The sequence below is a fragment of the Orycteropus afer genome, unplaced genomic scaffold (genome assembly GCF_000298275.1).
Source record: "Orycteropus afer afer isolate SDZICR_OR568_19922 unplaced genomic scaffold, OryAfe1.0 scaffold00056, whole genome shotgun sequence".
Taxonomy (NCBI): Eukaryota; Metazoa; Chordata; class Mammalia; order Tubulidentata; family Orycteropodidae; genus Orycteropus; species Orycteropus afer.
In genome coordinates, this window is record NW_006921643.1 from 7,341,548 (window position 1) to 7,356,165 (window position 14,618).

General features: G+C 41.9%; 2 protein-coding genes across 2 annotated transcripts; both read left to right on the forward strand.

Annotated features, from left to right (window-relative positions):
* The first annotated feature begins 1,359 nt into the window (after positions 1-1,359).
* On the forward strand, positions 1,360-3,750 carry LOC103195461 (protocadherin beta-17-like). The gene has a single exon (XM_007939039.1). It carries the CDS (start codon positions 1,360-1,362, stop codon positions 3,748-3,750), a length of 2,391 nt encoding a protein of 796 aa, XP_007937230.1.
* Positions 3,751-12,211: 8,461 nt separating this feature from the next.
* PCDHB7 (protocadherin beta 7) lies at positions 12,212-14,602 on the forward strand. Its single transcript, XM_007939038.1, has one exon. The coding sequence runs from the start codon at positions 12,212-12,214 to the stop codon at positions 14,600-14,602; it is 2,391 nt and encodes a 796-aa protein (XP_007937229.1).
* The last annotated feature ends 16 nt before the right edge of the window (positions 14,603-14,618 follow it).

Genomic DNA, 14,618 nt, shown 5'->3' on the forward strand with positions numbered 1-14,618 from the left:
TTTTTTTTTTAGTTCCCAGTGCATATAAAAGTCATGTTTACACTATACCATACTCTATAAGTGTGATAGCATTATGAAAAAGTTTGAAGTATTATGAGAATTACCAAAATGTGACGCAAAGGTGTGAAGTGAGCATGTGCTGTTGGAAAAATGGCACTGATAGACCTGCTCAATGCAGGATTACCCCAAACCTTCCATGGGGGTGTGTGAAATATCTGTGAAGAGCATTAAAAGGAGGATGTGGCTTTATTTGTAGATATTTACCCTCTCCTCCTTGGAATAGCATTTTTCTTCTTTTGGGGAACTGCTTCCACTATTCTCACTCCAATTCCATGGCTTTAGTTGGTTGGAGCAGGGGTGATTTTAAATAACTTCATTTCCACAGTCCCAGAGGACATACACTGGGAAAGACCCTTGTTCAAAGAAGACAGGTCAGAACCCTTCTCCAGCTAGTTTTGTTTTAAACCTCATTGACTTTATTAGTTTCTTCATGTATGTAGAAAGGATATTGCCTAAATGCTGACCTTTTATTGAGTTCTAATAAAACTAATGATAATTTTTCTTCACAAATTTATGGGGCATTGTACACAATGAATTTATGCAAGGAAGGAAATTCTCAAGAGCTGTGTAACCCAGGGCTAGGCAAGCAATCACATTTTCATTTGCTTTCAGGAGTTTCAAACACATTAAAACTTGTGGAGCATAGAAACTGGATTAATGCATTCATAAATACTCTTCTAACAGAACAAGTTATTGTTTTGTGATAGACTGTACACTCCATGAGAGCAGGAATTTTTGTTTTTTCACTGTTTTATCCTCAGAAACTAGAAGGATGCCTGCACAGATGAATACTTGTTAAATGAAACAATGAATTTTGTCTTCAGCAGAAAGAGCTTTGTGCACTGCACTTAAACCTTATTAAGGAAGATTTTTGCTCTCACAATTATTATTAGCTACCCGAATAAGACTGCACAGGAGAAAGTATGTGTATATAACTCTCTATGACCTGAAAGGGGTTGGGGAGAGAGACACATTTTAGCTATTAAAATCCTCTTGAAAACGAAAAATACATGTAGCTGTGAAGCTGAACGCTTGGTGGCGCTACAGGCTAAGAAAGTGAAAAACTGGCTCCGCCGGACTCCCGTGAGTCCATTAAAAACCTGAGCAGTTTCCGGCAGCTCGCAGAACGAAAGAAGTATCTTACACTGCTGAGGATCGAAGATTTTGGAGAGGTAGCTATTCTACTGTATCAGTCAGTGTTAAAAAGAACTAACTCCAGATTATTGAGCCAAGACAGCTAGGTTGACTGTAAAACACTTATTTTGATTAAATACTGCAATTTTTGGATCCAAAGGAACGATGGAAACGCCGCTCCCAAAGACCCTGCAGAAGAGGCAAGTGGCCGCCATTATTATTCTATTACTGTGGTGGGAGGCGGGCAGTGCAACCATTAAGTACTCCGTTCCAGAAGAGACAGACAGCGGGTCATTTGTGGCCAATTTAGCGAAGGATCTGGGGCTGGGCTTAGGGGAGCTGGCCGCGCGGGGCGCCCGAGTTCTTTCCAAAGGCAGCACACAGCATTTGCAGCTCCAGCAGAAGAGTGGAAATTTGCTCCTAAAAGAAAAAATGGACCGGGAGGAGTTGTGCGGTGACACGGATCCATGTATACTGCATTTCCAGGTGTTACTGAAAAATCCGGTGCAGTTTTTTCAAGGTGAACTACAGCTCAGAGACATAAATGACCATGCCCCAGAATTCTTGGAAAGCGAAATCCTTCTGAAAATCTCAGAAAACAGCCGTCCAGGAACTGTATTTCCCTTGAAAATAGCTCAGGATTTGGACGTAGGCAGCAACACAGTTCAGAACTACACTATCGGCCCCAATTCCCATTTCCACCTCTTCACGCGTACTCACAGCGATGGCAGAAAGTACCCAGAGTTGGTGCTGGACAAAGCGCTGGACCGTGAGGAGCGGCCTGAGCTCAGGTTAACCCTCACGGCGCTGGATGGTGGGTCACCACCTAGGACTGGGACGTCCCAGGTTGTCATCCTGGTCTTGGATATCAATGACAATGCCCCTGAATTTACTAGGCCGCTCTACGAGGTGCAGGTCCCAGAAAATAGCCCCATAGGCTCCCTTGTTATTACTGTCACCGCTAGAGATATGGATGTTGGAACCAATGGGGAGCTCTCCTACTCATTTTTCCATCCTTCGAATCAAGTCATTCAGTCCTTTGAAATAAACGAAGTCATGGGAGAAATTCGATTGAAAAAATTTTTGGATTTTGAGGAAATTCAATCTTACCGTATGGAAATTGAGGCCTCAGATGGCGGGGGCCTTTCAGGAAAATGCACGGTGGCCATAGAAGTGCTGGATGTGAACGACAATGCCCCCGAACTGACCATGTCATTACTCATCAGTGATATCCCAGAAAACTCCCCCGAGACTGTGGTCGCTATTTTCGGAATTTCAGATCCAGACTCCGGAGATAATGGGAAAATGATGTGTTCCATCCAGGATCATCTTCCCTTCCTTCTGAAGCCAACCGTAGATAATTTCTACACTCTGGTAACAGAGAAGACACTGGACAGAGAGAGTACAGAGGAATACAACATCACCATCACGGTCACAGACTTGGGTACCCCCAGACTGAAAACCGAACACAAAATAACTGTGCTGGTCTCAGACGTCAATGATAACGCTCCCACCTTCGCCAAAACCTCTTACTCTTTGTTCATCCGCGAGAACAACAGCCCAGCCCTGTACATAGGCGGCGTCAGCGCCACAGACAGAGACTCAGGCACCAACGCTCAAGTCACCTACTCGCTGCTGCCGCCTCAGGACCCGCACCTCCCCATCGCCTCCCTGGTCTCCATCAACGCAGACAATGGGCACCTGTTCGCTCTGAGGTCGCTGGATTACGAGGCCCTGCGAGCGTTCGAGTTCCGCGTGGGTGCGGTCGACGCAGGTTCCCCGGCGCTGAGCAGCGAGGCGCTGGTGCGCGTGGTGGTCGTGGACGAAAACGACAACTCGCCCTTCGTGCTGTACCCGCTGCAGAACGGCTCTGCGCCCTGCACCGAGCTGGTGCCCAGGGCGGCCGAAGCGGGCTACCTGGTGACCAAGGTGGTGGCGGTGGACGGCGACTCCGGCCAGAACGCCTGGCTGTCCTACCAGCTGCTCAAGGCCACAGAGCCCGGGCTGTTCAGCGTGTGGGCGCACAATGGCGAGGTGCGCACCGCCAGGCTGATAAACGAGCGCGATTCTGCCAAACACAGACTTGTTGTGCTGGTTAAGGACAATGGCGAGCCTCCAATGTCGGCCTCCGTCACGCTGCACCTGCTCCTGGTGGACGGCTTCTCGCAGCCTTATCTGCCTCTCCCGGAGGTGGCCCCGGATGAGGCCCAAGCCAACTCACTCACTGTGTACTTGGTCATTGCGTTGGCATCGGTCTCGTCACTCTTCCTGTTCTCTATGCTCCTGTTTGTCGCCGTGCGGTTGTGCAAGAAGAACAGGGATGCCTCAATGGTCCGCTGCTCTGTGCCAGAAAGCCACTTTTCTGGTCACTTGGTGGATGTCAGTGGCACTGGGACGCTGTCCCAGAGCTACCAGTATGAGGTTTGTCTGACAGGAGGTTCTGGGACCAGCGAGTTCAAGTTTCTTAAACCTATACTCCCAAACTTTTTGGTCAAAGAGACTGGTAGGGATACCGAGGAAAACCCCAACTTTAGGAATCATTTTGGGTTAAATTAGAAATCAGATTTTGAAAAGACCTGATTAATGATAACATTTACTGATCTGTGTATAATTTAACCATTTAATTCACAGAAAGAGCTCGCATATTCTCAGTAAGTATTCTCACTGCCATAGTTATACCTATTTCTAATTGTTTAAGTACTTTACGTCTCCTCTGGTTTTTGTAAGGCATCTCACGTTTTGCATGTGAGTACAATAGCTCTGAAAAGGTGTTTCTCAGGGTTTTATTTGGTCAGATCTTTGGGAGTCACAACTGTTTTCAGGTTCCTGACAGTTGAGCATGTTTTGTTGACATCTTATGATTGAAAGATTTGCATTCCAGTTTTTTCAAGTATCATCATCCAAAATCTAGTTTTATTGTGAATGTGGCATTCAGTTTTTAAAATACTTTTCATCGATGCAAAACTTTTTGTGACCTTGAAATTATTGATTTCTGTAGTGTCATTTCAAAAACATTCTATTGTCTTTGCTCGAATGAATCAATATTTTCAGGTGATATTTTCTATGCTGCCTTTTTCTTTCAAAAATGGTATTTAATTAGTGCATGTGCTACTATTCTAAATGAAATCCTTGGTAAATAGAAAAAATAGTTGGCAGGCTTGTGATGTTTTCATAATAAATGGTTTTTCATATGTAAATAATGACTACTGTTCTTTTAAAAACAATATTTACTCAAATACAATTCAAATATATACAATAAGTACAAAAAAAGAATGAAAATCAATACTATTATTTCACTGCTCAGAAATAATCATCATTAATATTAAATCAACTTTATTTCAAATATATTTCTGTTCAGGCATATATAATTGAAACAATAATTTTCTAAAAATGGATTTATAATAAATTGCAGCTTTAGAATTAAATATACAAGAATTAATTTTACTTGAATAAATAAAATAAAATTATGTGAAAGTATAGAATTTTCTTAAGCTGAGATAAATAATATCTGTAATGTTAAAAACAAGATTATGACCCATAAAGATAATAACATCACTTAACCCATTGCTTGACTATCTGTAATTAAAAATGAGGAAATCACTGTTTTTAACACTTCCTCCTTCCTATCCTCCCCTTACTTTATACATTTTGTTATATCTATATACTGCTACCATCTCAATGTTTATGACTTTTACAATGTATTTAAAAAAAAATAATCCAAGTTATTGTTAGACTTTTTACATTTTTAAAAATTTACTTCAAAGTCACAATATGTTTGTTTCAATATTATTCAAGATTCTGACTGCCCAGAGGTAATGACTTTGGATGCTTTTAACTATACCCTTCCATAGTTTTTCTATGTTTCTAAATAATATGTTTGTAAAGTGGTCATTCTGAAATTCAGTTTTAGACATTATCCATTTACTTCTGTTCTTGAGGTATGCCCTCCCCACTTGCATACTTCTTCTCCATCCTGTCATATAACAATACAATAATTGTGTTAAATATTTAGTGCTTACATAATTATTATTGTGTAAATATTGCCTCATGGTGCAAATATTATATATTTTTCCTTTGCCCTTAAGTTAAAAATTGCTCCCTTTCCCACTTTCTTCACTTCCAACTTTGCTCACTTTTTTATCTACATATTTTTAACTTAACTAATACCCACCTCTTGGAAGGAAGATGGGGCAATCCACTTCCGTAGTGATATTGCCTCGGAAACCCAAGGAAGTGTCACTATGAGTTGGGTCTGACTGGATGGCAAATAGCAACAACAACAACAACAATACTTTCTAAACTCTAAAGCTCCACATTATATGGTTAAATTCATTTAAAAATCTACAGTTCCACTTTTTTTTTTTCCCTTGAAGTCATCTCTTCTGGAGTTAACCAGACTTCTGGTTAATTATGAAGTAGTCAGTAGTCCCCAACTTATGGAGAGGTTTTCCATCATAAGTCAATTCTGACTTAGTCAAATATTTCAAGGGGAGGTTAGTTTTCATATTTTTGCCTTTCATTATCAGTCTCTATAAATCTGGCAGTGTTTTGAACAGTGAATCATAAAACAGAACATCTTTGAGTGAACATCTGAGAATGATAACACCAACAAATTATGTGCTGCAAGATATTACTAAGAATCCAAAAAAGAAAAATAAATAAAACCATCATCATTAAGTTTATTCTGACTCATAACAACCCTATAGGACAAAGTAGACTTAGCATATATGGCAAACCAATTGCCAAGTCTGAGTGGGGAAAAGCTGAGAATCAGTCTAGTTTAGACTTCAGTACTTTGAGCAAATAACCTGAGAAGCTGGACTATATGAAGAAGAGCATGGCATCAGGTTTGGAGGAAGACTCATTAACAGTCTGTGATATGCAGATGACACAACTTTGCTTGCTGAAAGTGAAGATGAGTTGAAGCACATATTGATGAAGATTAAAGACTACAATCTGTAGTATGGATTACACCTCAACATAAAGAAAATAAAAATCTTCGCAACTTGACCAATAAGCAGCATCAAGATAAATGGAGAAAAGATTGAAGTTGTCAAAGGTTTCATCTTACTTGTTTCCACAATCAATGCCAATGGAGGCAGCAGTCAAAAAATCAGATGTATTGCACTGGGCAAAGAATCCAAAACCAAAAGCACTGCCTTCTAGTTGGATCCGACTCATAGCGACCCTTCCTTGGGTTTCCAAGGTGGTATCACTATGGAAGTGGATTGCCCAAACTTCCTTCTGAGGAGTGGCTGGTAGGTTTGAACCACCAGTCTTCCAGTTAGCAGTCAAATGTTTTAGGCTGCAAAAGACCTCTTTAAAGTGCTGAAGAGCAAAGATGTTTCTTTCAAGACTAAGGTGTGCCTAACTCAAGCCATGGTTCTTTCAATCACCTCATATGCACGTGAAAGCTGGGCAATGAATAAGGAAGACCAAAGAAAAGTTGGTGTTTTTGAGTTGTGGTGTTGGTGAAAAATACTGAAAGTACTATGGACTGCCAGAAGAACCAACAAATCTGTCCTGGAAGAAGGGCAGCCAGAATGCTCCTTGGAAGCAAGAATGGCCAGACTTCGTCTCACCTACTTTAGTCATGTTGTCAGAAAGGTCTATTCTCTGGGGAAAGATATCATGCTTGGTAAAGTGGAGGGTCAACGAAAAAGGGGAAGGCCCTAAATGAGATGGATTGATACAGTGGTTGCAGTGATGGGCTTAGGTATAGTGAGGATTGTGAGGCTGGCGCAGGGCCAGACAGTGTTTCTTTCTGTTGTACATAGGGTCACTGTGAATTGGAGCTGACATTTTGGCACCTAAGAACAACAACACATGGAAATGGAGTCTCCATCAGCTCACATCCCCAAGTGACTATTATGAGGAGAGGTCCCATGTTTAAATACACTGGACGTGTGGTGTAAGAAACAAATCAACCTTAATGTGTTATGTCATTGAGATGTGAGGGGATTTATTAATTATTGAAGCCTCACTCCACCTATCTGGATTGATGCAGACTTCTACCCCTCTTCCTCTACTGAAGTCCCCAAATTCTGGTTTTCATACATTTCCCTTTTGGGTAGAATATTTTGAAAAGTAGAAGAATCTCATCAGTCCAATTGTAAAGGTCTAATCACACTGAGGTTTACCAAAGCACCAGCATAGCCAGTTCACTGTGGAGTGAAGATCAAAGTTAACAAGCCCTATCAACATGTTGAGGAGCTCCAGTAGCATAGAGCCTAAGGCACTTGACTGCTAACCAGAAAGCTGTCAGTTCAAACCCACCAGCCACTCCTTGGAAGGAAGGTTGGGCAATCTACTTCCATAGTGATATCGCCTCAGAAATTCAAGGAGGGGTCGCTATGAGTTAGGTCCAACTCGACAGCACATAACAACAACAACAACAACATTGACATATTGAGGAGTCCCTGAGTGGTGAAAACAGTTGAGCACTCTACTATCTGAAAAGTTGGTGGTTCAGACTCCAAGAAGAGCCTTGGAAGAAATAACTGGTGATCTGTTTTTAAAAAGCTACAGCCTTGAAAACTGTATGGAGCCATTATCCTCTGTGCTGCAAACAGTTGAGCACTCTACTATCTGAAAAGTTGGTGGTTCAGACTCCAAGAAGAGCCTTGGAAGAAATAACTGGTGATCTGTTTTTAAAAAGCTACAGCCTTGAAAACTATATGGAGCCATTATCCTCTGTGCACATGGGGTTGTTGGAAGTCAGAATCAACTCGATGACAGCTAATAACAACAACATGTTCAAAGGTATCACTCAGCTCTTCAGTCTGCCAGACTAAATGAAGAGCAAATGAACTACAAATGATTATAAGTGAGTTTCTAAAAAGAAATCCAGAAATGAAAAACTCAATGCAGAAAGAAAAAGAAAAAAAGATGACTTGGAGAAAATAAAAAGCTTGCAAGTAGAAGAAAACTTGAAACCAACTATAATTCATATCATCAGATGAAAAAGAAAGTTATTTAACCTAAGAAATACGTACAAAAAGAGTTCTTGGAAAGTATTAACATAATAAAAAAGTGAAAATCTCAATATAAGGACTGTATGATAATGTTAAGAAAACATAATAGGGAATATTATAAAAATGTTTAAATGGCAAACAGGAGAGAATAATTAAGATTAATAATAACCTCTAATTAATAATAATTAGAGAATTAAGGAAATTAGAGAACTGTACCAGAGGTCCAACATCTGAGTATGAGAATTTCAAAACCATGAGAGCAGAAGCAATCATCATTAAGGGTTTTTTTTTTTTTTTTTTTTTAATTTCTAAGAGCTGAAGAAAATCTGTTTGTTGACATGGCTTACCAATTGTCCTGTACAATGGATGAAAACAAGCCCATCACTGTGTAATTTTAAAGGCTTGGAATGATAACAAAGTCCCACAAAAAGATATAAAAATACAACACACATATGGAAGATGAGAAATAAGATAATCTTCAGACTTCTTCACAAACACATTGGCTTAGAGAACTCATTAACCAAATACATTAAAACTCTGAAAAAAGATGTTTCCAACCTAATACTCTATAAGTATCCAAAAATAACAATTACTTAATTAATTCATCAATTACTCAATCTTCCAATCAAATTTGATGGTAGAATAAAGATGCTATAATATATTCAAGGAAACAACAAAATTTAACTCATGTATATCCTTCTCTGGAAATTACTAGAAGATATCTACCAAAATGAGAGAGTAAACCAAGTGAGATGACATCAGAGGAAACAAAATTAGAAGATCCAACACATTACGGAAGTGAAAGGATCTCCAGATGGTGTTGGAGGATGAGAGTAGAATGGCAGCTGAGCTCGGGCATAATGAGCAACCAATCTGGACCTGTGGGACCCAAGAAACAGCCATGTTGGGGGACATCCTCAGTGAGTCCACTGGCATTATACCATCTTTTCAACCAGATGAAACCATTGGAGAATGTGCACTATTAAGCAAAAGAGCAAATCAAAAGAGAAAGATATGAAATCCAAGAAATAGGGAATCCAACACAATAAAAGATAAAAGGAACTCCAGTAGTGACAGCCAAGGGAAATTCCAGGACAACAGCTATGCAGCAATCTTAGAAAGCAACCATCCAATTTAAAGGAAAATGGATGTATCACGAGGGATAGGAATGACCATGTAGAAGTTGTGTTGAGAGGAAAATGGAAGTACAGGAAGAATAAGTGATAGGTACATAAGGAAGGCTAAGTAAATGAAGGGAGCTCTGGTAGCATAGTGGCTAAGACACTTGCCTGCTAACCAGACAGCTGGCGGTTCAAACCCACCAGCCACTCCTTGGAAGGAAGGTTGGGCGATCCTACTTCTGTAGTGATACTGCCTCAGAAACCCAAGGAGGGGTCGCTATGAGTCGGATTTGACTCGACGGCAAATAACAACAAGTAAATGAAAAGCAAGGCAATTGTTAACTTCAAAAACAAATGAGAAAGAAAATATAATTAGTACATGACAATGTTCCCAACAACCTTATAAGTGATAGAAGAAATGCAAAGGCTTTGTACATATATGAGAACTAAAACTTGTACAGCAGCATAAATCAATTGATGATATCTAAAATCAAGTAATCAAAATACAGCAGAATACAGATTGATGCCAGAAGTGATAACCAAAAGAGTTTTTAAAAATAACTATCTTGAAAGGGCAACTGAAAAAGATGAAGAGGAAAAGGAGAGAAAACTATTGTATTTTATTACAATCCTCTTCCCACTATTTGATTTTGAACTTAGGGCACACATTATTTTGAAAAAACTGAAAATACATTTTAAAAAATGAATAAAATAAAGCTCTTACAAGTTTCACCAAGAAAAAAGGAGATAAAATACTAAACATTACTAATTAGAAAAAGGACATAACTAAAGATAAAGAAATAATACAATGAAACCTAATACTAAGAAGTTTGAAAATATAGATAAAATTAATTATTTTAAAATAAAATACAAATTACTTAATAAAGGATATAAAACCTGAACAGATGAAGAACCAAATGGAACAGGTAATATAGATCTACCACTAGAGAAACCACCAACCCAACCACCTGAAAAGTCCAGATCTAATTAATCATGTAGAAACAGATCATTATCTATTTGTGAAAACTATTCTTTAGCATAAAATGGATGGATAGCATCCTAACCCATCCATGAGGACACAATAATGTAGTACCAAAACCATAGAAAGTAACAAAAAGAGAAAGAGAAGGAAAGAGAGAGAGAGAATACTATAGGCCAGAAAAATCCTGAAAACCAAATTCAATTGTGCATTAAAAGAATAATACATGACGGTTAAATGTTATTCGGGAGCTCTGGTGGCATGGTACCTAAGGCATTTGACTACTAATCAGAAGGCTGGCGGTTCAAACCCACCAGCCACTCCTTGGAAAGAAGGTTGGTCAATCTACTTCCATAGACATATTGCCTCAGAAACCCAAGGAGGAGTCGCTATGAGTCAGGTCCGACTCCACGGCAGTGAGTTTGGTTTTGGTTTGGATATGTGGTTTATAACTCTAACTCAAGAATCAAAAGGTTATAGAATAGAAATATAATTTAAACAGGTATCAAAAATGCTTCAAATGCATGAAAGAATAAAGGAATAGAAGAAAACGTTTTAGACAAAAAATAAACAGGAATATTCTAAATCTAGATCAACCATCAGTTGGTGAAATATTAGGAGCACACCTACAAAGGCAAGAATGATCTACTTGCTACTACTAATTTTACTAGTATTCCAAGATCCTAGCAACTGAGTTTTTATATGAAAAAATAAATTATATCTAATAGTTAAAACAGGTCATGGAGTGGAGTTGGGTGTCAGAAAGTTTACAGGAAATACCTTGGGTAAAGAGTGAAGACCAAAAACCCATTGCTATGGAGTGGATTCTGACTCATAGTGACCTTACAGACTGAAGAGAACTGCCCTGAAAGGGTTCCAAGGCTCTAATCTTTACAGGAACAGCCTGCCACATTTTCCTTCCTCCTAGGAGCCTGGTAGCATAGTGGCTAAAGCACTTGACTGCTAACCAGAAGGCTGGCGGTTCAAACCCACCAGCCACTCCTCGGAAGGAAGGTTGGGCAATCCTACTTCCGTAGTGATACTGCCTCGGAAACCCAAGGAGGGGTCGCTATGAGTCGGGGCCGACTCGACGGCACATAACAACAACAAGAAGGGGCTGATAGGTTGGAACGCTGACCTTTTGACTAGCATCCGAGTTCTTTAACCACTGAGCTACGAGGTCTCATTTTTTGAACCGGAAAGACTGTTTAACTCACAAGAAACTGTAAAAGGGTAAGTAACTCCACAGAATGGATGGCACAATTAAGTGATTTACAAATAAATAAAAGGTTCTCAACTAATATTTGTAGACTTTTTGATAGAGGAGTCATTTGCTTATATGTTCTCTACCATCAACTTTTAAAATGGGAGGTTTTCCTAGGAGTTATTCTTGGTGGGGAATAGTCTTGGTGGGGAACCAGAGTTTAAATTCATGGCTCTAAATTTAAGAAAACAACAGACTGATTCTTCTACAAATTCAAACTATCAGAAGGGGAAACAATGTAAGCACTTATTGGCATTATAGTGACTATTTGAGGGAAAAGATGGCATGAAACAACCAAAACACTGGGAAAAAAATCACTCCTGTTACGAGAGTTCCTTTAAGCCACCATCTTTTTGTTCTATTGTTGAGAATGGGAATAACATACAAAACACGCAAGGTGGCGCTGTTGACTAAAAAGAGGAAGAAGGAAGAAAAAAAGGGGGGGGGGGAACCCTGCACAAAGGACCCTGCAGATTCCAGCGTAGAGGAAATCTGACCAGAAAAGTAGAAAGTAAATCGTGGGGACAGGAGTTGGAGGAAAATGAGGCTACCTCCTCATAAACATCGCCATTATCCAGCTCATTTCTAAGGATTTCGGTTGCTGCCATTTCCGAGAGCTGCCTGAGGCCGAGTGGAAGTTTTTTTTTTTTTTTTTTTTTTTTAAAGGCTTAAAGGGAAAATGGAGGCCAGCTTGGAGCGTGCTGTGCAGAAAAGGCAAGTCTTATTTCTTTGTGTATTTCTGGGGGTGTCCTGGGCTGGCGCCGAACCTCTTCGCTATTTTGTGGCGGAGGAAACCGAGAGAGGCACATTTCTGGCCAATCTTGCAAATGCCCTGGGGTTAGGGGTGGAGGAACTGTCAGCCAGAGGATGTAGCATCTTTTCAGACCAGAACGTGAGATTTTTACTACTCAATCCGCTTACTGGTGATTTAATACTAAATGAGAAATTGGACCGAGAGGAACTGTGTGGCCCCACTGACCCCTGCGTGTTGCCCTTTCAGTTATTACTGGAAAAGCCATTTCAGATTTTCCGTGCTGAACTATGGGTCACAGACATCAACGATCATTCTCCAGTATTTCTAGATAGAGAAATTCCCTTGAAAATATTAGAAAGCACCGTTCCAGGGGAGGCATTTCTCCTGGAACGTGCACAGGACCCAGATGTTGGAGTCAACAGCCTGAATAACTATACCATCAGCCCAAATGCCTATTTCCATATGAATGTCCGTAGTGGCGAGGAGGGGACTATCTATCCGGAATTGGTATTGGATGAAATGCTGGATCGCGAAGAGGTGCCTGAGCTCAGTTTAACCCTCACAGCTTTGGATGGCGGCTCTCCGCCTAGATCCGGGACCGCCCTGGTACGCATCTTGGTCTTGGACATAAATGACAATGCCCCTAAATTTGTGCAGCCACTCTACAAGGTGCAAGTGCCCGAGAGCAGCCCCGTTGGCTCTCTGGTTGTCGCCGTGTCAGCTAGGGACTTAGATACCGGAAGCAATGGGGAAGTAGTTTATGCATTTTTTTATGCCACTGAAAGAATTCTCAAAACGTTTCATATCAATTCAACATCTGGTGATCTCCATCTTAAAGCCGAGTTGGACTATGAGGCAATTCAAACTTACACGTTGACTATCCAGGCCAAAGACGGCGGAGGGCTGTCTGGAAAATGCACTGTGTTAGTGCAGGTGACAGATATAAATGATAACCCGCCGGAACTGCTCATGTCATCGCTTACTAGCCCAATTGCAGAAAACTCGCTCGACACAGTAGTTGCTGTTTTTAGGATTAGAGACAGAGACTCAGAGAGCAATGGAAAAATGATGTGCTCTATCCAGGACGATCTTCCCTTCCTCCTGAGGCCATCAGTAGAGAATTTCTACAGTTTGGTAACAGAGAAACCTTTGGACAGAGAGTGGAACGCCAAGTACAACATCACAATCACTGTCACCGACATGGGGTCACCCAGGCTAAAAACAGAGCACAGAATAACGGTGTTGGTCTCCGATGTCAATGACAACGCGCCCATATTTGCCCAAACCTCCTACACTTTGTTCGTCCGCGAGAACAACAGCCCTGCCCTGTACATTGGCAGCGTCAGCGCCACAGACAGAGACTCAGGCACCAACGCTCAAGTCACCTACTCGCTGCTGCCGCCCCAGGACCGGCACCTCCCCATCGCCTCTTTGGTCTCCATCAACGCGGACAACGGGCACCTGTTCGCTCTGAGGTCGCTGGATTACGAGGCCCTGCGAGCCTTCGAGTTCCACGTGGGCGCGGTCGACGCTGGCTCCCCGACGCTGAGCAGCGAGGCGCTGGTGCGCGTGGTGGTTGTGGACGACAACGACAACTCGCCCTTCGTGCTGTACCCGCTGCAGAATGGCTCTGCGCCCTGCACCGAGCTGGTGCCCAGGGCGGCCGAGGCGGGCTACCTGGTGACCAAGGTGGTGGCAGTGGACGACGACTCAGGCCAGAACGCCTGGCTGTCCTACCAGCTGCTCAAGGCCACGGAGCCCGGGCTGTTCAGCGTGTGGGCGCACAATGGCGAGGTGCGCACCGCCAGGCTGCTGAGCGAGCGCGACGCGGCCAAGCACAGACTCGTCGTGCTGGTGAAGGACAATGGCGAGCCGCCAATGTCAGCCACCGTTACGCTGCACGTGCTCCTGGTGGACGGCTTCTCGCAGCCTTACCTCCCACTCCCGGAGATGACCCTGAACGAGGCCCAGGCCGACTCGCTCACCGTCTACTTGGTCACTGCGCTGGCGTCGGTCACGTCGCTCTTCTTGTTTTCTGTGCTCTGGTTTGTAGCGGGGCGGCTGTGCAGGAGGAACAGGGCCGCTCCGATGGGTCGCTGCTCGGTGCCTGAGGGCCACTTATCGGGCCAGTTGCTGGACTTCAGCGGTACTGGGACCCTGTCCGAGACTTACCAGTACCAGGTATGTCTGACAGGAGGTTCTGGGGCCAGCGAATTCAAGTTCCTGAAACCAATTATCCCCAATCTTCCACCCCAGAGCACTGAGATTCGAGAAGTGGAAGAAAATCTCTCATTTCAGAATAATTTGGGCTTTTGATAAGAAATTAAAAATA